This window comes from Scyliorhinus torazame, chromosome 15, assembly GCF_047496885.1.
Source record: "Scyliorhinus torazame isolate Kashiwa2021f chromosome 15, sScyTor2.1, whole genome shotgun sequence".
NCBI classification, from domain to species: domain Eukaryota; kingdom Metazoa; phylum Chordata; class Chondrichthyes; order Carcharhiniformes; family Scyliorhinidae; genus Scyliorhinus; species Scyliorhinus torazame.
Genome location: NC_092721.1, coordinates 118100747 through 118125501, shown reverse-complemented (window position 1 = coordinate 118125501; position 24755 = coordinate 118100747). Strand labels below are relative to the sequence as shown.

The 24755-nt window shown below is 44.8% G+C and overlaps 1 protein-coding gene across 5 annotated transcripts in view; it reads right to left on the bottom strand.

Annotated features, from left to right (window-relative positions):
- LOC140391768 (mitogen-activated protein kinase kinase kinase kinase 4) overlaps positions 1-24755 on the bottom strand; it is a 525483-nt gene that overhangs the window by 13401 nt on the left and 487327 nt on the right. For all 5 annotated transcript variants that reach the window (XM_072476624.1, XM_072476619.1, XM_072476621.1 and 2 more), the window contains 2 exons: positions 18820-18954; positions 638-738 (listed from right to left, as the gene is read on the bottom strand). In XM_072476624.1, coding sequence (XP_072332725.1) covers positions 638-738; positions 18820-18954 — 236 coding nt within the window. The remainder of the gene's footprint in view (positions 1-637; positions 739-18819; positions 18955-24755) is intronic.

The following is a 24755-nucleotide window of genomic DNA, read 5'->3' as shown; positions in this document are numbered from 1 at the left end:
AATTTATTGACCCAGTGTCACTTCACTTGTGGCTCGGGTAGCAATGCCGCATTGATTCTGCTTTTTAATTTAGCTTTGTGCCATATAGTTGTAGCAGTAGTACTTGCAGAAAATTGTCATCACTGTTGACGTGGCATAAATTTTCCAAAAACATGAACGGACGTTTAAACAGTGTCTTTCACAATCAGTGTTTACTGGAACACATTGCAACAAATTATGTTTTTCTTTTTAAAAGTGTCGTCGTTGGGCTGTCATGTTGGAAATGTGAGAGTCAATCTGCACACAGCAAGCTTAGAGAAACTGCAATGAGATAATGACCAGACAATCTGTGTTAGTGACATTGTTAGAGGGGTGAATATTGGCCAGAACACGCCTGCTCTTCTTCAAAAAAGTGCCATTGGATCTTTTAAAAGCCTGAGGGGGCAGACGAGGCCTCAGCTTAACATCCCATCTGAAAGGCGGCAAGTCCAACAATGCAGCATTCCCTCAGAATTAAGATCAGGCTAGGTTTTTCGGCTCAAGTCTCAAGGAGTGGGACTTGAACGCACAATTTTCTGACTTGGGGTCAGAGCGCTACTTATCTGAGCCATGGCTAATACCAACTACAAACTAAAACTATGGCAAATATTCCACTTACCTTAAAGGCCATAAATTTGTGATATGGCTTTGGTGCCCATGCATAGACTTCCACAGAATTCTTCAAAGCAATCACTAAAAACTTGATCCTCTCATATTTTACTGGAAAAGGAAATTATTTTTTAGTGTTGTATTGAAGCAAAACATCTTCAGCTTATTATAATCAAACAGTTGTAAGTAGTGTTTCTATTTCAAGCAGTAGGTTAGCATGATGCTATAATAAAGTTTACAAAAAACAGAAAATGTGATAGGCTGGATAAGGATTGAAGCAATTCAAAACTGTGGAAATATCTTGGGAAGAACTACAATCTGCAAATATCTTGGAAAACTCATTGTCATCAATTGTTAACCAAATTTGGGAAACCAGTACTCAGAAAAGGTTTCATTTTAACCATGAAAATTTAAACCTGAACAGTCAGAAATGCCTTATCAAACCTTCAAGCTACTGGGATTCAGAATAGAGCGTCGATGGAAAAGGCACTAAATCTGTTGCGATGCTCCAATAAGCTGCCGACAGCTTCAGCATGCTACCCATCCCGTACAGGATGATGCAAATCACCGAGGGGCCCCCCAACAAAACAAATTCCTCCCAGCTGACATGTAGGGGCATTTCCCCTCCCCCCCCCCCCCCCCCCCAGCAGAGCATGCATGCACATGACCCGACCCTCCAACAGAGACCTCCCCTCCACAATATAGCGCCCTATCAGTCACCCCTGCCAGAAAGTTGAAGAGCAGTCCAGGCAGTAGAGTGAAAAATCACTATGTTTTCACTTACCCTTCCCTAATATCTGCTGCCTCAAACAAAAGTGTTTAAAGCAGCCGCTGTTACAAGTGTCAGAGGCTTCCGCGAAAGCCGAGTACACTGGAAAGGGCTTCAAATCCCTTGACAGCGTTTGAAATGCAAAACTTCCATTCAATTTCACACAGCAATACAATGCATTAGACAGTGGTTGACAGTTTTATTACTCCAGAGATAACTGCTTAGGGGGCTTGTTTATTTATCATTCTCTTCAAGCTTGAATGCATCTCAATTACTCTGCTTTGGCACCAACCACAATGTTTATAAATATTCTTGCCACAATTGACAGCTCCTCACCACACCTAACGGAAGTAAGTGTTTTCTCTTCCTCTTTTTCCCAGCAGAAAGGGTCTCTGATGAAGGAATTGTCTCTGATTGGGGGGGGGGGGGGAGAGAAAGAGAGAATGAATGGTCTCCAGTGGGGGTCGGGTTTCCCTCATGCAGGTGTTCTGTGGGGGGGGGGGGGGGGGCTGACCTGTAATTTCCATGGTTGGGGGGTGCCCCAACCTGTCAGCATTGGGGGGGGGGGCAGGATCTACATTGTGGGGGGCAGAAGAGCCTCTGGGAGACCTCTGTGTTGGACCATCTGCTCAAAATGGCAGCTCAATCCCGGGATTCCAATGGAATCCATCTCCCCTGTGCATAAATTAGCATGGCAAAGGAGAGACTCGCATAACCGGGCCCCGCTCCTATACCAGCGGAGACCAGTAACAATTATCCGCTGGCGAGAGCACTTAGGCTCCAGAACATCGAATCCCGACCAGTATCAAAGTTTGATTCAATTATACTCCAGATTTATTTGAGTCGTACTGTATCTGTCAATTTAAAAATTGATATATGTCATTGTCATGCGTGCAACTCAATAACAAACCAGCATGAATCAAAAGAAAGATTTTAAAACAACTTCCTAACAGTTACAATAATAATGTTCTAAGAGCATGTGCAGTACAAAATAAAAGGTTAAGAATTTCAACATAAATCAGTACACGTAAAAAGATAGAGGGCTGAATTCTCCACCATCGGGATTCTCCGCTGTGCTGGTTTCCCGACAGTGAGGGGCTGCCCCACAATGGGAAACCCCACTGACCAGTCGGCGAAACAGAGAATCCCGACGGATTCTCCGAAATCTGGTGCAGCGGGATGGAGAAACCTGCCCATAATGTCAGCTAAGAAGTCAGACAGGAATATCAGTTAAAATATAGTGAAATATTTTTCACTTTATTTAGCAACATTTTTATTGTGTATACACTTACAGCACGGTGGCACAGTGGTTAGTGCTGCTGCCTCACAGCGCTGGGGGCCCGGGTTCAATTCCGACCTCGGATCAATTCTCTGTGGAATTTGCACATTCTCCCCATGTCTGTATGGGTTTCCTCCGGGTGCTCATGTTTTCTCTCATAGTCCAAAGTTCGTGCAGATTAGGTGGATTGACCACACTAAATTCCCCTTAGGGTGGGGTTGCAAGAATAGGGCAGGGATTTGGGTCTAGGTAGGATGGCCTTTTAAAGGATCCGATGGGCCGAATGACCTTCTTATACACTGTTGGTTCCAAACCTGCCATCATATCCTTCTATGCTTTTCTCCTTCATGTGCTCATCTAACTTCCCCTTAAAAGTACCAAGATATTTGGCTCCTTAGAAACCAAAGGCCTATTGCAAATCTTAAAGAAATTATTAGCAAAGGCAAAGTACTGGGATATAAAAGGGACTAAAGGGCCTGGTGACCAATATAGAGTTTAAAAAGGGATGGTTCCGGAGTTAATATTGGATTGATGCTGATCTCCCAGAATTCCTAGATTCTATAATGGCCCCCGTTGATTGGAAAGTACTCAATGTAATATCCCAGTACAAAAATGTGAGGGAGAGAGAACACAAGAGACTATTGGTCAGTTAGTATGACATCAGTAATAGGGAAAATGGTATAACAGATGTTGCCGAGGGCAGCACGGTGGTGCAGTGGTTAGCACTGTTGCCTTACGGCACCGAGGTCCCAGGTTCAATCCCGGCTCTGGGTCACTGTCTGTGTGGAGTTTGCACATTCTCCCCATGTTTGCGTGGGTTTCGTCCCCACAACCCAAAGATGTGCAGGGTAGGTGGATTGGCCACTCTAAATTGCCCCTTAATTGGAAAAAATGAATTGGGTACTCTGAGTTTAAAAAAAAGACGTTGCCTGACCTGAATAAGTCCAGCATTTTCTGCTTTGATTGTAGATTGTCAGCATTCACAGCATTTTGTTTCAGAATTATGAAAGGAAAATGATGCCTGGCAATTTTTTTGGGAAGATACAACTAATAGGGCAGGGTAAGGTAGAAACAGTGAATGCAGTATATTTGGATTTCCAGAAGGCATTTGATAAGGTGTCATGCAGCTGATGTTCCACAAGATTATGACTCATGGATTGGGAGGAAAATATTAGCATGGATTAAGGATTTGTTAATGGCCAGAAAACATAGGTGGAGCAAACAGGTCATTTCTAGGATGGCAGGCCGTAACTAGTGGAGTGCTGCAAGGGTCAATGCGTGGATCTGAGCTATTTACTATTTATATCAATGACTTAGATGTGGGGACTAAGTGAAATACATCCAAGTTTTCCAACAATAGAAACCTAGGTTGGAAAGTAAGCTGTGAGGACACAAAGTGATTGCAAAGGGTAAATGACTGTGAAGATGACATATAATGTGGCGAAGGGTGAATTATCCATTTTGGTAGGAAAAATTGAAAAGCAGAATATTTTAAAATGTGAGAGTAATAAATGTAGGTATTTAGAGGGATTGTAGATTTTTGTATGCAAGTCACATTAAATTCAATTTAAGTACAGAAAACAATTAGGATGGTAAATGCTATGTCAGCTTTTATTTAAAAAAAATTTGGAGTGCAACTAAAGAAGTCTTGTTGCAATTAAATGTGGCTTTGGTGAGATCAAACCTGATGTACTCTGTACAGTTTTGACTCATTATCCAAGGATGGATACAATTTCCCGAGAGGAAGTAATGAAGGTTCGCAAGATTGATTCCTGTAACAAAAATTCTAGCCTATGAGGAGAGATCGAAGTAGATTGGGACCATCATCTCCAGAGTTTAGAACAATTAGAGATGATCAAATAGAAACTAAAATACTTTTAGAGAGCTTGACAGGGTAGATGCTGAGAGATTGTTGCACTTAGCTGGAGACTGTAGAACCAAGGGATATAGGGGTGGACTTTACATGCCTCTGCCCAACGTGTCTTCAGAGGGAGGGCACAGAAAATAGGGCAGGTGCCCACTCAATACACTGCTGAGCTCATCCTGATAATAAGGGATGTGGGCAAGTGCTGAAATTGAAAACATGGCTGTGATATTTGAATAAGTAATCAAGGGTCAATTAGGCTTATTATCAAGCCAATGATAATATGCTGCCATGCCATAAAATATTTGGTGTGAGAAGTGGAACAAGAGCAGGCAGGCATTTAAAAAAAATAATTATGTCAAAGGATGGGAAGGAAGGAAGGGTTTCTATCTATAGGGGACTATCCTTCTGGGGTGGGGGTTTGGTAGGCCTCTGTCTTCCTACCCGCTTGCAGCCTTAAACCTATCACCCCCCCCCCCCCCCCCCCCCGACACACACACACACACACACACACACACACACACACTTGTCCAAACCCCCCTGCCCAGGACATTGGACAGGATCCATGCACTTTCTTCATCCTCCTCTTGCAGTACTAATGCACTATTGTCGCTGATGGAGCTGTCGGGCATGCAGATTGACTGGCAGCTCCAGAAGATGGGACTTCCTCCCCAGTGGCAGGTGGAAGTCCCACAACCCTCTGCATAGTCTCAGGATAAGTGGTAACCATTAGCACGGAGTTGAGGGAAAATTGCTTCGCTTGAGATAATTGTGAATCTTTGGACTTTTCTAGTTCAGAAGGTTCTGGATGTTCAGTTAATTAATATAATCAAAATTGTGCTCACTCAGGGAATCAATACATTTTTAAAATTCTTTCATGGAATATGGATGTATCTGGCTATTATTGCCCATCCTGAACTGTTGAAGGTGGTGTTGAGCTGCCTCCTTGAACTGTGGTGCAGGGGGAAGGGAGAAAAGTGAAGAAATCACATTGAGAAACTTCCTTTCTGAAAGTATAATGTTTTTCAACAATATATGAAAATCATTTTTGCTTCTCCATTTGTTCAATCTGTCCCCCAGCTACATGGCAATACACACAACTTCCATTGCCACTGTATCTGTACACTATGACATTCACAAAGCAGTAGCTGTACAAAAATGTTTAACCCCTAATAAGAAAACAAGAGTGGTTGGTCATACCAGATAGAGTCAGAGGGTGGAACTTAAGCAGCATACAGTGATTATTGAAAGAGGGATGGGGGGAAAAAAAATGGGGGAAAAATGAAGAAAATTTGGATTAAAATAGTTTTGGTTATTGAGAATTATTTGTGGGTGTCACAGTGGTTAGCATTGCTGCCTCACAGCATCAGGGGTTCAATTCCAGCCTTGGGTGACTGGAGTTTGCACTTTCTCTTCTTGTTTGCGTGGGTTTCCTCCAGGTGCCACCGTTTCCCCCCACAGTCAACGATGTGCAGATTAGGTGGATTAGACATGCTAAATTATCCCTTAATGTCCAGGGAGGTACGGGAGATTACGGGGATGTGGTGGGGGAGTGGGTGTAGGTAGTTAAAGTGTTAAAGTGAGAGTTTGGTGACTGAGGGATACTAAGGGTTTATTTTTATCTAAAGTCTGGTCTTTCTTTTATTTTGGTAAATTAACTTAAAAGTTGCTGTTTGGGTTATAAGAAGGGGAGTTTTTAAAAATCAGCTTTAAACAGAGGTTCTACTTGCAGCTGCAGCTTGTTAATTAGTTAATTGGATTAAGCCGGTTTTGAGAGGCAGATTCAGACAGTATAAAGGTGAGCCAGCTTACAGTGCTAACTTTGTTTGCACTGTAGTGCTGACTGGGTTGCATTTAAGTGTTAAAGTGAGAGTTTGGTGACTGAAGGAGTTAGGTGAGGAGGGAGCAAGGTGCTCCTTTCATTTCATTTCCTGCATGTCCTCAAAGAGCGGGAAGGGAGCCGGGCATTTGCAGCTGACTGGGAGCAGAGTCGGAGGGCGGAGTTCCAGTTGGTTCACAGGGCAGCTACATTCTGTAAGGTAAGAGTTGTTTGTCTTTTTTAAAAATATATATTTATTTTTGTGTTTGTTTTATTTTGGGGGGCAGCAAGCTATCTTTATATCAGTTAGCAGAATCACCAATTTTAGAGGGTTCATTGAGAGAGTAGCAGCAGTATTATATATCTTTTTTTTTAAGGGCCGAACGGGTGTTTAATCTTTTTTTTTCTTTGAAATCTCTTTGGGAATTCAGATTAGAGGGGATGGAGGCTAGGGCAATTGCATGCTCCTCCTGTAGGATGTGGGTGGTGAAGGGCAGCACCACTGCTGTCCCCACTGATTATACCTGCAAGAAGTGCACCCAACCCCAGCTCTTCAGAGACCGCATTAGGGAACTGGAGCTGGATGAACTTCGGATCATCCGGGAGGCAGAGGGGGTGATAGAGAGGAGTTACAGAGAGGTAGCCACACCCAAGGTGCAGAACAAGAGTAGCTGGGTTACAGTGAGGGGAAGGAAAAGGAATAGGCACACAGTGCAGGGATCCCTCGTGGCCGTTCCCCTTCAAAACAAGTATACCGCTTTTGATGCTGTTGGGTGGGATGACCTACTGGGAGAAGGCCCTAGCAGCCAGGTCTCTGGCACTGAGCCTGGCTCTGTGGCTCAGAAGGGAAGGGGGGAGAATAGAAACGCAATAGTGATAGGAGACTCAATGGTTAGGGGAACGGATAGGAGATTCTGTGGTCGCGAACGAGACTCCCGGAAGGTATGTTGCCTCCCGGGTGCCAGGGCGAGGGGTGCCTCGGATCGAGTCTACAGGATTCTTAAGGGGGAGGTTGAGCAACCAGAAGTCGTGGTCCAAAAAGGCACCAATGACATAATTAAGAAAAGGGATGAGGATCGAAAAAGTGATTTTAAGGAGTTAGGTTAGAAGCTAAAGAGCTGGACAAGCAGAGTAGTGACATCAGGATTGCTACCAGTGTCACGTGCAAGTGAGGCAAGGAAGAGAACGAGTGCAGCTGAACACGTGGCTGCAGGGCTGGTGCAGGAGCGAAGGCTTCAGATATGTGCATCATTGGGATATCTTCTGGGGAAGGTGGGGCCTGTACATGAAGGACAGATTGCACCTAAACTGGAGGGGCATCAATATCCTGGGTGGGAGGTTTGCTAGAGCTCTTCGGGAGGGTTTAAACTAGTTTGGCAGGTGGATGGGGATCAGAGGACAGGGTAGCTGTTGAACGAGTCTGTGAGGAAGGATAGACAGTTGATAGGGAAAAGCTGCACTCAGTGGAATGGGTAAAAGTGTGTCTGTTTCAATGCAAGGAGTGTCAGGAATAAGGGAGATGAGCTTAGAGCATGGATCAGTATTTGGAACTACGATGTGGTGGCCATTACAGAGACATGGATTTCACAGGGGCAGGAATAGTTGTTAGATGTTCGGGGGTTTAAATGTTTTCAGAAGAATAGGGAGGGAGGTAAAAGAGGAGGGGGAGTGGCACTGTTAATTAGGGAGTGCATCACAGCTGCAGAAAAGGAGGTAGTCGAGGAGGGTTTGTCTACTGAGTGAGTATGGATGCAAGTCCAAAACAAGAACGGAGCAGTCACTTTATTGGGAGTTTTCTGTAGACCCCCCCCCCAATAGCAGCAGAGAGATAGAGGAACAGTTTGGGCTGCAGATCTTGGAAAGGTGCAGAAGTAACAGAGTTGTTATCATGGGTGACTTCAACTTCCCCAACGTTGACTGGAACCGCCTTAGTGCAAATGGTTTGGTTGGAGCAGATTTTGTCAGGTGTGTACAGGAAGGATTCCTGACTCAATATGTAGATAGGCCGAGAAGGGGGAGGCCATATTGGACTTGGGTGCTCGGCAATGAACCAGGCCCGGTGTCAGATGTCTCGGTGGGAGAATATTTCGGTGACAGTGACCACAACTCCTTGACCTTTACCATAGTCATGGAGAGGGATAGGAACAGACAGTATGGGAAAGTATTTAATTGGGGGAGGGAAAATTATACTGCTATTAGACAGGAGCTGAGGAGCATAAAGTGGGAACAGTTGTTCTTGGGGAAATGCTCAACAGTAATGTGGGGGTTGTTTAAGGGGCACTTGCTGCGAGTGCTGGATAGTTTTGTGCCACTGAGATGAGGAAGGAATGGTAGCCTTGGATGACAAGAGAAGTGGATCTTCTAGTCAAGAGGAAGAAGAAAGCTTACATAAGGTTGAGGAAGCAAAGATCTGGCACGGCTCTAGAGGGTTACAAGGTAGCCAGGAAGGAACTCAAAAATGGACTTGGGAGAGCTAGAAGCTGCACGAAAAAGCCCTGGTGGGAAGTATTAGGGAAAACCCCAAGGCGTTCTACACTTATGAGAGAAATAAGAGGATGATTAGAGTGAGAGTAGGGCCGATCAGGGATAGGGGAGGGAACTTGTGCTGAGAGTCTGAGGAGATAGGGGAGGCCCTAAATGAATATTTTGCTTCCGTATTCACTAGAGGGACCTTGTTGCTCATGCGAACAGTGTGAACCAGGTTAATAGACTCGAACAGATTGATATTAATAAGGAGGATGTGCTGGAAATTTTGAAAAGCGTCAGGATAGATAAGTCCCCTGGGCCTGACGGGATATACCCAAAGTTACTACGGGATGCAAGGGAGGAGATTGCTGTGCCGTTGGCGATGATCTTTGCGTCCTCACTCTCCACTGGAGTAGTACCGGATGATTGGAGGGAGGCGAATGTTGTTCCCCTTTTCAAGAAAGAGAATAGGGAAATCCCGGGGAATTACAGACCCATCAGTCTTACGTCTGTGGTGAGCAAAATATTGGAAAGGATTCTGAGAGATAGGATTTAATTATTCATATAAACATAGTTTGATTAAAGATAGTCAGCATGGCTTTGTGAGTGGCAGGTCATACCTGATGAGCCTTATTGAATTATTTGAGGATGTGACAAGACACATTGATGAAGGTCGGGCAGTGGATGTGGTGTATATGGATTTCAGAAAGGCATTTGATAAGGTTCCCCATGGTAGGTTCATTCAGAAAGTTAGGGGGCATGGGATACAGGGAAAATTGGCTGCCTGGATACAGAATTGGATGGCCGAACGAAGACAGCGAGTGGTAGTGGATGGAAAGTATTCTGTCTGGAGGTCTGTGACCAGTGGTGTCCCGCAGGGATCTGTTCTGGTACCTCTGCTCTTTGTGGTTTTTATAAATGACTTGGATGAGGAAGTGGAAGGGTGGGTTAGTAAGTTTGCCGATGACACGAAGGTTGGGGGAGTTGTAGATAGTATTCAGGGTTGTTGCAGGTTTCAACAGGACATTGACAGGATGCAGAGCTGGGCTGAGAAGTGGCAGATGGAGTTCATCCTTGATAAATGTGAAATGATTCATTTTGGAAGGTCGAATATGAATGCTGAATACAGGGTTAAAGGCAGGATTCTTGGAAGTGTGAAGGAACAGAGGGATCTTGGGGTCTATGTACATAGATCCCTCAAAGCTGCCACCCAGGTTGATAGGGTTGTTAAGAAGGCGTATGGTGTGTTAGAACATAGAACATAGGGTCTGTACTGTGCTGTAATGTTCTTCGGCCCTCAATGTTGCGCCGACCTGTGAAACCACTCAAGCCCATCTACACTATTCCCTTATCGTCCATATGTCTATCCAATGACCATTTGAATGCCCTTAGTGTTGGCGAGTGCACTACTGTTGCAGGCAGGGCATTCCACACCCTTCCTACTCTGAGTAAAGAACCTACCTCTGACATCTGTCTTATATCTATCTCCCCTCAACTTAAAGCTATGTCCCCTCATGCTAGACATCACCATCTGAGGAAGAAGGCTCTCACTGTCCACCCTATCCAATCCTCTGATCATCCTGTATGCCTCAATTAAGTCACCTCTTAACCTTCTTCTCTCGAACGAAAACAGCCTCAAGTCCCTCAGCCTTCCCTCATAAGATCTTCCCTCCATACCAGGCAACATTCTGGTAAATCTCCTCTGCACCCTTTCCAATGCTTCCACATCCTTTCTATAATGCGGCGACCAGAATTGCACGCAATACTCCAAATGCGGCCGCACCAGAGTGTTGTATAGCTGCAACATGACCTCATGGCTCCTAAACTCAATCCCTCTACCAATAAAAGCTAACACACCGTACGCCTTCTTAACAACCCTCTCAACCTGGGTGGCAACTTTCAGGGATCTATGTACATGGACACCGAGATCTCTCTGCTCATCCACACTGCCAAGAATCTTACCATTAGCCCAATACTCAGTCTTCCTGTTATTCCTTCCAAAATGAATCACCTCACACTTTTCTGCATTAAACTCCATTTGCCACCTCTCAGCCCAGCGCTGCAGCTTATCTATGTCCCTCTGTAACTTGTAACATCCTTCCGCACTGTCCACAACTCGACTGACTTTGGTGTCATCTGCAAATTTACTCACCCATCCTTTTACGCCCTCCTCCAGGTCATTTATGAAAATGACAAACAGCAGTGGCCCCAAAACAGATCCTTGTGGTACACCACTAGTAACTGGACTCCAGTCTGAACATTTCCCATCAACCACCACCCTTTGTCTTCTTCCAGCTAGCCCATTTCTGATCCAAACTGCTAAATCACCCTGAATCCCATGCCTCCGTATTTTCTGCAGTAGCCTACTGTGGGGAACCTTATCGAACGCTTTACTGAAATCCATATACACCACATCAACTGCTTTACCCTCATCCACCTGTTTGGTCACCTTCTCAAAGAACTCAATAAGGTTTGTGAGGCACGACCTACCCTTCACAAAACCGTGTTGACTATCTCTAATCAAATTATTCCTTTCCAGATGATTATACATCCTATCTCTTATAAACCTTTCCAAGATTTTGCCCACAACAGAAGTAAGGCTCACTGGTCTATAGTTACCGAGGTTGTCTCTACCCCCCTTCTTGAACAAGGGGACAACATTTGCTATCCTCCAGTCTTCTGGCACTATTCCTGTAGACAAAGATGACTTAAAGATCAAAGCCAAAGGCTCAGCAATCTCCTCCCTAGCTTCCCAGAGAATCCTAGGATAAATCCCATCCGGACCAGGGGATTTATCTATTTTCACACTTTCCAGAACTGCTAACACCTTCTCTTTATGAACCTCAAGCCCTTCTAGTCTAGTAGCCTGAATCTCAGTATTCTCCTCAACAACATTGTCTTTTTCCTGTGTGAATACTGACAAAAAATATTCATTTAGCACCTCTCCTATCTCCTCGGACTCCAAGCACAACTTCCCACTACTGTCCTTGACTGGCCCTACTCTTACCCTAGTCATTCGTTTATTCCTGACATATCTATAGAAAGCTTTAGGGTTATCCTTGATCCTACCTGCCAAAGACTTCTCATGTCCCCTCCTGGCTCTTCTTAGCTCTCTCTTTAGGTCCTTCCTAGCTAACTTGCAACTCTCGAGCGCCCTAACTGAACCTTCATGTCTCATCTTTACATAAGCCTCCTTCTTCCTCTTGACAAGTGTTTCGATTGCTTTAGTAAACCACGGTTCCCTTGCTCGACCACTTCCTCCCTCCCTGTTGGCTTTCATTAACAGGGGGATTGAGTTTAAGAGCTGCGAGGTTTTGGTGCAGCTTTATAAAACCCTAGTTCGACCACATTGGAATATTGTGTCCAGTTCTGGTCGCCTCATTATAGGAAGGATGTGGATGCTTTGGAGAGGGTACAGAGGAGATGTACCAGGGTGCTGCCTGGACTGGAGGGCATGTCTTATGAAGAAAGGTTGAGGTAGCTAGGGCTTTTCTCACTGGAGTGAAGAAAAAAGAGAGGTGACTTGATGGAGGTGTACAAGGTGATGAGGGGCATGGATAGAGTGGATAGCCAGAGACTTTTTCCAAGGGTGGAAATGGCTGTCACGCGGTGATTGGAGGAAGGTATAGGGGAGATGTCAGTGGTCGGTTCTTTACACAGAGTGGTGGGTGTGTGGAATGCACTGCCAACAGAGGTGGTGGAGTCTGAGTCATTAGGGACATTTAAGCGACTCTTGGACAGGCACACGGACAGCAGTAAATTGAGGGGTTAGGTTGATCTTGGATTAGGATAAATGGTCAGCCCAACATCGTGGGCCAAAGGTCTTGTACTGTGCTGTACTGTTTGAGAGCTCTTTCAGGGCGTTGGTGCAGACAATAGCCAAAAGGCCACCGTCTGCACTGTAGGACTTATTTTACAGAGAAGTATGTGATGGAGCTTACAGCAATTGGGAGGGAAAAGAGAGAAGAGCCTTTCAACAAAGCCCAACAGCCTTGCTTTTTAATTGAGAACAATGGTGAGGCTATTTAAGGCACTATTATGGTGCAGTAAATCAGACAACAATTTCCGGAGTTAGCACATGTGCGGTTAAACATGGTAATCTGAATGTTGCTCTCAGAGTTATCTTGCTCCTCCACAAACTGCTCCAAATTTACACCTCGCCAACAAATCTCGCATTAAACTAGATGCAACCATGTGTAGTTGAAATGAGAAAGCAGCGAGACTTCGTGGAGGGCGGGGCATAAAGCAGCGAGACTGCAAGAGGGGGTTGGCATAAAGCAATGAGACTTCGAGAGGGGTGGAGCATAAAGCACTAGACTGAGGGGTTGGGGGATAAAGCACGAGGCTTCAGATGCGGGGCAAAAAGCAGCCGGACTTCAAGGGGGGTGGGGCAGCAGTGAGAGGGAGAGGGGCGGGGCATAAAACAGTGAGATGTGACATTGCAGGGAGGCAGAGTGAATCGCTGGTATTTTCTATTTCTCTCACCTAAGCTAGGGAACGTCAATTGGGGAAAGTAGAAGATCTGATTGAAATAAGAATTTAAGCAAAGGTAGAACTAGAGGCATTAATGCAAAATTAGTTAATTAAATTATTTATATGGCAGGGCAAATTATGTGCAGCAGCACCTGGGAATTTGTGCACACAAGCGTGATTCAAAATAAACATACCTGCAGTAAGTTTGTGACTTGAGAAACTTGGGTTCAGAGTTCATAAACTGGAGTCGCTATGGACACTGCGATGCAATGGGGAAGGGGAAAGTTACCAGGACACTTTGTTCCAGGAGGTAGTCACACCCCTTGGGCTAAGGCCTTTAATTAAGTCCATAGTCAAGGATAGGAGGGCGTGACAAGTGAGGTAGATATGGGGATCAAGAAGGTTAGCGTGGAGTTCATTCGGCCTCAGCCGTTGCAGCTGTCCCAACAAGTTTGAGGATCATGCAGCTTGTATGCATGAAAATGGGGGCTGCAAGATGGATGAGCGAACTGACTATGTCTCACTGCAATACAGGAACCCATTCAAGCAGCTGGGGGAGGGAGGGAATGTAGCAATGGTAGGAAACAATATAGTCAGGAGTACAGACAGTTTTCTGTCGCTAAGAGCATGTCCAGAAAACTGTGTTGCCTGCCCAAGTGCCAAAGTTTGGGACAGCTGATCTGGGTTGGAAAGAACTTTCAGTGGGAGGGGGGGAGGATCTAGTTCTCCTTGTCCATGGAGGTACCAACAACATTGATAGAACGAGGAAAGAGGTTCTACTTAGATTAGCAGTTCAGGGCTGAATTATAAAGCAGAACCACAAAGGTATTCATCTCTGGATTAAAAGCTGAGCCGCAAGTAAATTGGCATAGTGTAAATGTCTTTCGCTTCATGGGACACTGGCACCAGTACTGGGAAAGTGAGAGCTGTACTGCTGGAATGGTCTTCTCCAAAACACTGGTATCAGTGTTCTGGCAAGTTGTACAACGAAGGTGGTAGAGAGGACATTAAACTAAATAGTCAGGGCAACGGATCAAGTGAAGGAAAATGTGATAAATTAAATTGAGGACAGGGCAAGAAAGCAAGGTAGCAACAAGGGTAATGATGATCAGAGGGTAGCAGGTTACTGCCAATGAGAGAGACGGATGAGGCATCTAATAACTCTGCTAGCTGAACGTCCATCTATGCATGAACAGGAAGGTTCAGACCAGCCTAGTGTTGGTGAATGAACTGCAGCTCACATCTCGGCATTCCTTTCAGGGTGCTCTGGATGATGGCAGCAGCTCCTCCACCCCTCTGCCTGAAACCAATGCATCTGATAAGGCCACGGCAACTGAGGACTGTCCAGCCATGACATTGGGCTCTCCCACCCAGGGGCCTACACAAGCTCTAGTGACCAGAGGATGGCTGCCAAGGTCATCAATGCAGTAGGCTGCCTCCAGCTGCCATCAAGGGACTTGTCTACTGGTCAACTTGTATCTTCCCATTCATTATATAAATGTAACATTATGTGAAATGGCCTTGCTATGCTTCATGGAATTGATAGGGAAAAGGCCTCGGAGTGGTGTGTGGCACATATGAAGGGCTGCAAATTTTATTTCAGAGGGCAAAACTTGACTTCAGGGTCACAGGAGTGCCTTATCAGCAGCGGTAGCATTGTGAGGGCAGCACGGTAGCATTGTGGTTAGCACAATTGCTTCACAGCAAAGGGTCCCAGGTTCGATTCCGGCTTGGGTCACTGCCTGTGCGGAGTCTGCACATCCTCCCTGTGTGCGCGTGGGTTTCCTCCGGGTGCTCCGGTTTCCTCCCACAGTCCAAAGATGTGCAGGTTAGGTGAATTGGCCATGCTAAATTGCCCTTAGTGTCCAAAATTGCCCTTAATGTTGGGTGAGGTTACTGGGTTATGGGGATAGGGTGGAGGTGTGGACCTTGGGTAGGGTGCTCTTTCCAAGAGCCGGTGCAGACTCGATGGGCCAAATGGCCTCCTTCTGTACTGTAAATTCTATGAATATCAGGAAAGATAATTAAGGTGTCGTAACCTTTTCCATCACTTCGACTCCTTGATGTGGATGCCTACAAGACCTCCCATCAGGATCCTCACATTGGGATCCTGCTCCTCAGCCTAGGACCATTCAGGCTCCTCCTAATACTCTTACTCGATTCATCCTCTGGGGCCTTTGGTTCAGGTTCGCTATCTTTCTCTTCCCCCCCCCCCCCCCCCCAACACCACCTGGGAGTGACAGAAGGTGTAGGCATCATGACAATGTCCTGTATCTCAGGCACAAACCTGCAGTATCTGACTCGTACAGTTACGCACAATCTGAATGAGGGAGTGGAAGCCCTTTTTATTGACAGAGGCCGCCGGCTCAACTGCTGGTGCCTATATGTGGGACACATGCATGTAGTCAGTGGCTCTCTGGATGCAGAGGAATACAATTTTCATAGCAAATTCTCTGGCTCGCTCTGCCTGACTAGCCTCAATGGTCCTCAACTGAATTAAAGCACTGACTCTTCAGAAGTGCATCATCAGTGACTAGCTTGATGAGTCTGTGACCAGCTGATTGATTAACACCTGGAAAGAACCTGAGGCATAGTTCAGGTCAAGTCACCTTTAGAGCCACTGGCATAAGGTGGCCACCTACATAGTTGGAGGTGATTTTGGGACCGATCATTTCGCAGAGGAGCTGTCAATCTCTCTGGAGTGGCAGAGTCTTTCTCGACACAACGTCATGTCCGGGTAGTATGAGCAATGCATGTAAATCCTGCCTGCTGGGTAAATACTGCCTGCTTGGGAATCTTTTGATTTGCACTTCCTGCTGGCCCTGGACCCCTTCTGATTGTGCCTCCCGGCCCCTGGGTTTCTCTAGGATGATGCCTGCAGGCAACTGGTCCATCCTCCAGTCTTGTTCATCTCAGGAGGTCCCCCCAGCAGGCTAGACAATCCCCATTTTTTTTCTAAAAGATGACTGCATAGAATTACAACACCAGGTTAAAGTCCAACAGATTTCTTTCAAATCACTAGCTTTCGGAGCACTGCTCCCTCCTCGGGTGAACGCCGGCATCTCCACATCATGCATAGAATTATGCATTGCAGGTGGCACGGTCGCATAATGGTTAGCACTGTTGCATCACAGCGCCAGGGTCCTCCGTTCGACTCCTGACTTGGTGCATTGTCTGTGCGGAGTCTGCACGCTTTCCCAGTGTCTGCATGGGTTTCCTCTGGTTTCCTCCCATAATCCAAAGATGTGCGGGTTAGGTGGATTGGCCATGGAAAATTGCCCTTCGTGTCCAAAAAGGTTAGTTGGGGTTACTGGGTTATGGGGATAGGATGGTCATGGGGGCTTGAGTAGGGTGCTCTTTCCAAGGACCAGTGCAGACTCGATGGGCTGAATAGCCTCCTTCTGCACTGTAAATTCTATGATTCTATGAAGCGGCCTCTCGGCAGAGAGCCTCTGCAAATCATGAGACCACCATAACACCAAAACTATCTGAAAATAAACTCCAACCAACTCACATCAAAACTCCTACTTACTCATCTTGCCAAGATCCTGTGCACCTTTTATCCCACCCTGGATGTAGAATTCATGAACAATGTGAAGGCCTCCAGGCTGAGTGACCCATGCGTCAAGTATAAAAGCATACAGATCACTCAAAATCAGAGTCAGTTGCTCTTTACATTACCTTAATTGGCCCTTTAACTGTCAGCAGCTGCAGATTCAAATTTTGCGCATGCCTGCTGACTGGGGGGGGTCCTCTAGGACGGCCAGGGTTCCGATTGGGGGCCACAGATCGGCGAGCACGCGCAGTCTGGTGGGGGGGGCCTATATTGTTGGGGCAGGCTTGCTGTGTGGGTCCGCCATGGTGCTCGGGGCCGCCATCGCAGGCGGCCGGCGCGCACATGTGCGGACCCACGGCCAGAAGTGCTGGGCCCCGTATTGGCAGCTGGAGCTGTGCCGAGCACTCGGCCCCCTTCAGGTAAGTGAATTGCTGAGCCAAAGGACCCGTTGACGCCGGCATGAAATGCTCCTCTGTTTACGCCGGCGTCAACACTTAGCCGCCGTTTCGGAGAATCCCGCCCAAGGATTCTCCCACTTAAGATGGAGATGAGAAGACTTTTTCTCTCAGATTGGTCAGTCTGTGGAATTCTTTTTCCCCAGACAGCAGTGGAGACAGGGTCACAGAATATTTAATATTTTATTGCTGAGTTAGATGGATTCTTGATTGACAAGCAAGTTAAAAGGGGTGTCAGGAAAGTTGAAACCACAACCATATCAGCCATGATCTTTATCAAAGGGCTGAGCAGTCTCAAGGGGCTGAACATTTGTAAGTTTGTGTGGAGTACTTAGCCAATGTTTACCCATAGAATTCCTACAGTGCAGGAGGCCATTCAGCCCATCGGGTCTGCACTGACCCGCTGAAAGAGCACCCCACCTACGCCCACTTCCCCATCCTAACCCAAAACCCCACCAACCCTCACATCTTTTGGACACTAAGGGGCAATTTAGCTTGACCAATCCACCTATCCTGCACATCTTTGGTCTGTGGGAGAAAACCGGAGGAAACCCATGCAGAAAGTGCAAGCTCCACACAGTCACCTGTGAGGCAGCAATGCTAACCACTGTGCCACCACTAAACATGTAGGAAAAAGTCTAGCTTGTGCGTTCTGGTGTAAGTGAATTTTTAAAGGCGTGATAAACCTTAATTTCACAAAAGCAGAGTCTCTGTCTTTCAGAAGTTAATTGGCGTTGCAACTTTTTAAAGTTAAAATAAAATGGTTTCACTTTATCTTTGTCTCTCAGTGCCACCTTTGTTTCCCGTTCTCTGTACCTGATCTTCAATGAGCTAAATCAAATGTACATATCCTGGTTTATACTTTTTGCACACAGTGTATTAGGCCAGGTGCAGAGTTAAGCACGCAAATTCTGCATTACAATGTTCTTTTGCCACAACATCAGCACAAAATTTCCAGCCGTACTAGTGCCACTTACACTCCCCTTTGCTAAATGTCAGTGATTGGGATTTCAAATATCATCATAAAAAATGTCAAATGCAATTTTGTGACCCCTGTGCTCAAGTCACTTTCAATCTGCCAATGTTTAGTTCACTCTGGACTCCTTACTGACAAATCTAGGAAATTCCTTTCCTCAGTCCGAGAGAGGCCTACAGAGGCATAATGCATTAACTGGCCAATTTCTCAAACACAATTATACTGTCATATGATTTGGAATTATACTTTTTAAATGCAGGATATTTGTTCTTAATGTTTTCTTAGTCTAGTGACATTGCACACACTGGACACTACTTTCATGGCAAAATTTAACTACTGCAAATAATGATGTGCTCGCGTACATAAATCAAGACACAGCAAACAATCGACATGTCTGCAGGGACCCACACAGATACTACAGGCCAATGGCAGATGAAAATAATGTATATTTCATGTTATTTATAATGCTGCAGACACAATTTTGTTGCAAATTTGCTACTTTTCGTATATTTCAAAGTGCATATAATTTTCTCACCAACTTTGTAGTGTACACATCCTTCCAAGTCCCCAACTGTTGTCCAGCCTTGCTTTTTCTCTACTTCAGGATCATTGTGCAATATCTTGTTTCTTAACCAGGACAGATAATATACTCGCAATTTGTTTTTCTTCCCTTTAAGAAGATAATACAAAGCTATTGATGATTACAGCTTCGAATAATAGTTCAACTGTATAATGTAATATAATAAAATTATATAGCAAAATATAATAATCTTTATGGTCACAAGTAGGTGTAACAAGAGTATTAGATTGTAAAGATATACTCATGAATCTGCAGTCAACAGAGTTTTGAATGAAATGCAGCTTACAGAGCTTAATGATTCATATCTGGCCTTGTCTCATTGCAGTCTTTATACATCATATGGTAAATATATGGAATGCGTTGCTTTGGGAGGTGGTAGGAGCAAGTACAATAGCGGCATTTAAGTGGCATCTAGACAAATATATGAATAGGGTGGGAATAAAAGGATACAGACTCCATAAGTTCATACGGTTTTAGTTTAGGCAGGTACCATGGCGGTGCAGGGTTGGAGGGCCAAAGGGCCTGTTCTTGTGCTGTATTCTTTGTACTGAAAAGTTAGAAGTGCCTGCCTAGCTGATATTTAGAGGGGGTCTGAAGCAGAACAGAAGAAGACAGCTTCTTTAAATAACTACACCGAGTGTTTGTTTAACATGCTTATTTAACAACTAAAGCCCAAGTGACAATCTAATTTTACTCTAATTCACATTATCCCCGTTTCTGCGTGAGTTTCCTCCGGGTGCTCCGGTTTCTTACCACAGTCCAAAGATGTGCGGGTTAGGTGGATTAGCCATGCTATATTGCCCTTCGTGTCCAAAAAGGTTAAGTGGGGTTACTGGGATAGGGTGGAGGCGTGGGCTTAAGTAGGGTACTCTTTCCAAGGGCGGGTGCAGACTCGATGGGCCGAATGGCCTCCTTCTGCACTGTAAATTCTATGTTTGATAATATAATAGTATAATAATAAGTCTGTCACAATTCGGCTTCAATGAAGTTACTGTGAAAATCCCCTAGTCGCCACATTCCGGCGCCTGTTTGGGGAGGCTGGTACGGGAATTGAACCCGCGCTGCTGGCATTGTTCTGCATTACAAGCCAGCTGTTTAGCCCACTTTTGCAGTTAGAGTGTGTTTACATACCAGATAACCAGGTAGGAGAGTTTCTAAGTTTTGAAGCTGACTTAACAGTTTCACATTGACAAAACATGACTGGACAGTCTATTGTGGATCTTACCCAGTGATCAATACAGACTGTCCAGATTTTTAAAACTATCGATGATAAATTAGAAACTGTGCATGAGTTAAACCAAGTAAGCCATTGTAGAAAATGGCTGGGATTCTCCATTCCTCGTTGACAAGATCAGGAATCCTAATAGAGTGGAAAATCCCACATCCGCCCAAAAACAGGATTGGCACCGAAGAGCACACCCGTCCCCAATTCGGATCCGGTCCCACCATGCCGGCCATAGCAGGATTCCCATCATGCTCCTTCCGGCGCTAGAAAACAACTCCTTTGCTTTAATTTGAATGCGATTAACAGGCTGGAAGCCCAAATCTCCATGCCCCCATTATGTTCCAACTCTTCCAGCCAGGAACCACGTGACTTGTCAGAATTTTTTCTCTTCATACAGATGCTGCCAGGTCTGCTGTTTATATCCAGAATTTTCAACAGGCATTATTATCTTGGCCAAAATGATATTCATGGCTCAATAAAAATAAAATTACATTACATTAACATTCTCTATGAAGAGGTCTTGTGGCGCAGTGGTTGCATCAGATGAGTGGCAATCAGACTTGTACTGCTGGTCTGATCCTTTTCACTTAATAATAATCACTTATTGTCACAAGTAGGCTTCAATGAAGTTACTGTGAAAAACCCTAGTCGCCACATTCCGGTGCCTGTTCAGGGAGGCCGGTACGGGAATTGAACCCGCGCTGCTGGCATTGTTCTGCACTACAAGCCAACTGTTTAGCCCACTGCTAAACCAGCCCCTTAGGCTAGAATGCAGCGGCACCTTTCTCATCCAATGTTCAAATTGGGACCAGGTGAGAAAGGTGAAGTGTAGATGTTCAGTCAAGTGCAGGAGACCAGGGGGAATGGAAGCCAGGCCCTCTGGTTTTACAGCACTCGTGGCGGAAGGGGCTTTAGATGGTCAGCCAGGACGTGGAGGGAGGGACACGAGAGGGAGAGCAGTTGGGGGAGTCGGGTGGTCCTGTGGGGTGTTGGGGGACAGGGAAATCGCATGATTGTTACCCAGGAGTTACAAACGGTTTTAATTCTCCTAACCTTTCCCAGGTAGCTATTCATTAAAGACAGTTGCAGGAACCATCTGAAATCTCTGATTTAAATCAGAGTATTGGCTTGTCGCAGTGCAGGGTAATTGCCCATTCAAAGTTTGAACTTTCAACTGGCATGAGAACCTCCTGGAGGATGTCCCAGGGCATCTTCTGAGTATATCCCGACGATGAGCCTCTGGAGATCGGAAATTATGGGCCATCTATTTTTATTTAATTGTTCAAGTATAACATTATTGGCAGGTAAATACTGTGAAATAATTAAGGCAATTGAAATAAATTTACATACTTAAGAAATATGTGATATGGTGATTGTTGTTCCTATGCAAGATATCTCAAGTGTCGAACAGCATTCATTTTGTATTTGTTAACCTGACTTTGCAAGACCCAGTCAATACCTTGCACAGCCTCAAAATCAGGTAGCACCCCCTTTTCTTCATGTATCACCACCCCTATCTGTAACTTAATTTCACTCACTTTGACCTGTTTCACAGACCTTACCTTTTGTTCTTCCCCCACTCCTCCCAACAGTGACCCCTGTACTTGCTAGAGACCAATTCTATCTCCAGGTTTTTTAGTTCTACTGAAATGTCATCAACTTAAAACAAATTATATTTCTCTCTCCGCAGATGCTGTCTAACCATCATTTTCTATTTTGAGTCATTTTTGGCACCGAGTAACTAAATTAAGCATTAACCAATCAAACAGCAAACCCTGCTATAATCTGAACCAAACTACTTGATTACCAAACTTGTGGCACACCTTTCAACAGCAGTTTCTTTCCCCACATTGCACATCAGCTCTCTGGACAAGATTAGTCATTTTGGTGTCAACTAGCAGTCCAGCGCGTGTTCCTAGTCGCGCACAGACTGGGTTGAGACTACTATACCTTAATTATCAAGACCCTCATTTCTTGCAAGGATGAGACCTTCATCTCAGTCTGAGCCTGATTCTACCAGAGTTGTATGGATCAACTGAGGTCCCCCCCCCCGCCCCCCCCCCCCAAAAAAAAAGGCTACATCAACGATGCTGGTGCTTCACAGTGCAATAGAGGAGGAATTTCTGGAATGTATACAGGATGGTTTTCTCGACCAATACGTTGAGGAACTAACCAAAGGAATAAGCCATCTTGGACTTGTTGTGCAATGAGAGAGAATTAGTTGACAATCTAGTTGTGAAAGAACCCTTGGGAATGAGTGGCCATAATATGACAGAATTCTTTATCATGGTGGATAGTGAGGTAGTTGATTCTGAGACTAGCGTCCTGAATCTCAATAAAGGTAACTGGTGATATGAGTCATGACTTGGATATGATGGACTGGGAAACATTACTGAAAGGACAGTGGACAGGCAATGTCAGGCATTAAAGGAATGAATAGGTGAACTCCAAAAGTTGTTTATTCCTATTTGACGCAAGAGTAGAAAGGGAAGCATGGCCAAACCATTGCTTACAAGGGAAATTAGAGACAGTATTAAGTTCAAAGAAAAGGCATACAAATTAGCAAGAAAAAGCAATAGACCTGAGGATTGGGGACAGTTTATATTTCAGCAAAGGCAGACCAAGGAATTCATTGAGGGGAAAATGCAATATTATAGTAAGCTAGCGGAGGACATAAACACTGACCGTTTCTAAAAATAATGTAGGCTCCTTACAGTCAGAATGGGGGGATTCATTAGGAGAACAAAGAAATGGCTGAGGAACTAAATTCGTACTAAGTTTCAGGGAAGAGCTGAAGGAAATTAGTATGAGCAAAGAAATGGTTTGGGGGAAATTAATGGGATTGAAGGCAGATGAATCTCCAGGACCTGATAATCTTCATTCCAGAGTATTTAAGGAAGTAGCTCAAGAAATAGTAGATCAATTGGCGGTCATTTTCCAAAATTCGTTGGACTCTGGAATGGTTCCTATATATGGGGAGGTAGCTAATATAACCCCTCTATTCAAAAAGAGAGGTAGAGAGAAAACAGGGACCGATAGACCAGTGAGCCTAACCTTCAGTAGTAGGGAAGCTGCTAGAGCCCATTATCAAGTATTTTAAATTACAGCATTTGGAAAGCAATAGTACAATCAGACAAAGTCAGCATGGATTTACAAAACGGAAATCATGCTCGACAAATCTACTGAAATTCTTTGAAGATGTAACTAGTAGATTTGACCAGGGAGACCTGATGGGTGTGGATTATTTAGACTTTTGATAAGGTCTCACTCACATAGCAGCTTACTATGTAAAGTTAAAGCACATGGGCTTGCGGGTAGTGTCTTGATATGGATAGAAAGCTGGTTAGCAGACAGGAAACAAAAGGTTAGAATAAATGGGTCTTTTTCCAATTGGCAGGCAGTGACTAGTGGGGTACGGAAGGGTTCTGTGCTTGGATCCCAACTATTCATATTATTACACATTAATGATTTGGACGAGGGAATTAAATGTAGAATCTCCAAATTTGCAGATAGTACAAAGTTGGGTGGGAGGGTGAACTGTCAGGAGAATGCAGAGGTGCTTGTGTGTGATTTTGACAGGCTGTGTGAGTGGGCAGAAAACATGGCAGATGCAGTATAATGTAGATAAATGCAAGGTTATTCACTTCAGTAGCAAAAATAGGGCAGAAGATTATTATTTGAATGGGTATAAATTGAGAGAGGTAGATATCCAGCGAGATCTTGGTGCCCTCGGGCATCAATCGCTGAAAGTAAGTGCGCAAGTACAGCAGGCAGGAAAGAAGGCAAATGGCATGTTTGGCCTTCATAGCAAGAGGATTTGAGTATCGGAATAGGCATGCTTTACTGCAGCTGTACAGGGCATTGGTAAGGCCACACCTTGAGTTTTATGTTCAGCTTGCTGTCCTTTTCGGAGGAAGGATGTTCTTGCTATGGAGGGAGTGCAGCAAAGGCTTACCAGGCTGATTCCTGGGATGGTGGGACTCTCACATGAGGAGAGATTATATTCATTTGAGTTTAGAAGAATGAGGGGATCTCCTAGAAACTCTAACAGGAGTAGACTGGGTAGATTCACAAAGAATGTTCCTGATTGGGAGTCCAGAACAAGGGGTCATAATTTAAGGATTAGGGGTAAACCTTTTAGGACTGAGGTGAGGAGAAATGTCTTCACACAGAGTGGTGAATCTATGGAATTCACTATTACAGATGGTAGTTGAGGCAAAGATGTGCATTTCCAAGAAGGAATTAGATATAGCTCTCGAGGCTAAAGGGACCAAGGAACATCGGGGGAGTTGGGAAATCAGGGTATTGAACTTGATGATCAGCCATGATCATAGCAAATGGCGGAGCAAGGTCGAACTGCCGAACAGCCTCTTCCTGCTTCTATTTTCTATGTATGTGTCTATGTATGTATCATAGCATTCATCAAATGCGGAATGGTGCTGCCACCCAGTGGCTCTCCCAAGAGTTGCAGCCATAAATATCTCCCACTGAGCATAAGTCGGTCTCCAGCTTTGTTTGGGTCAGGTGAATAAAGAAAAGCATTTTGTTCTTTCATGGGATTTGGAGAGTGCTGGGAAGTCCAGCATTCATTTTTTTTTAATAAACATTTTATTGAGATATTTTTGGTATTATAGCAACAACAAAATAAACAATGTACATGAAACTA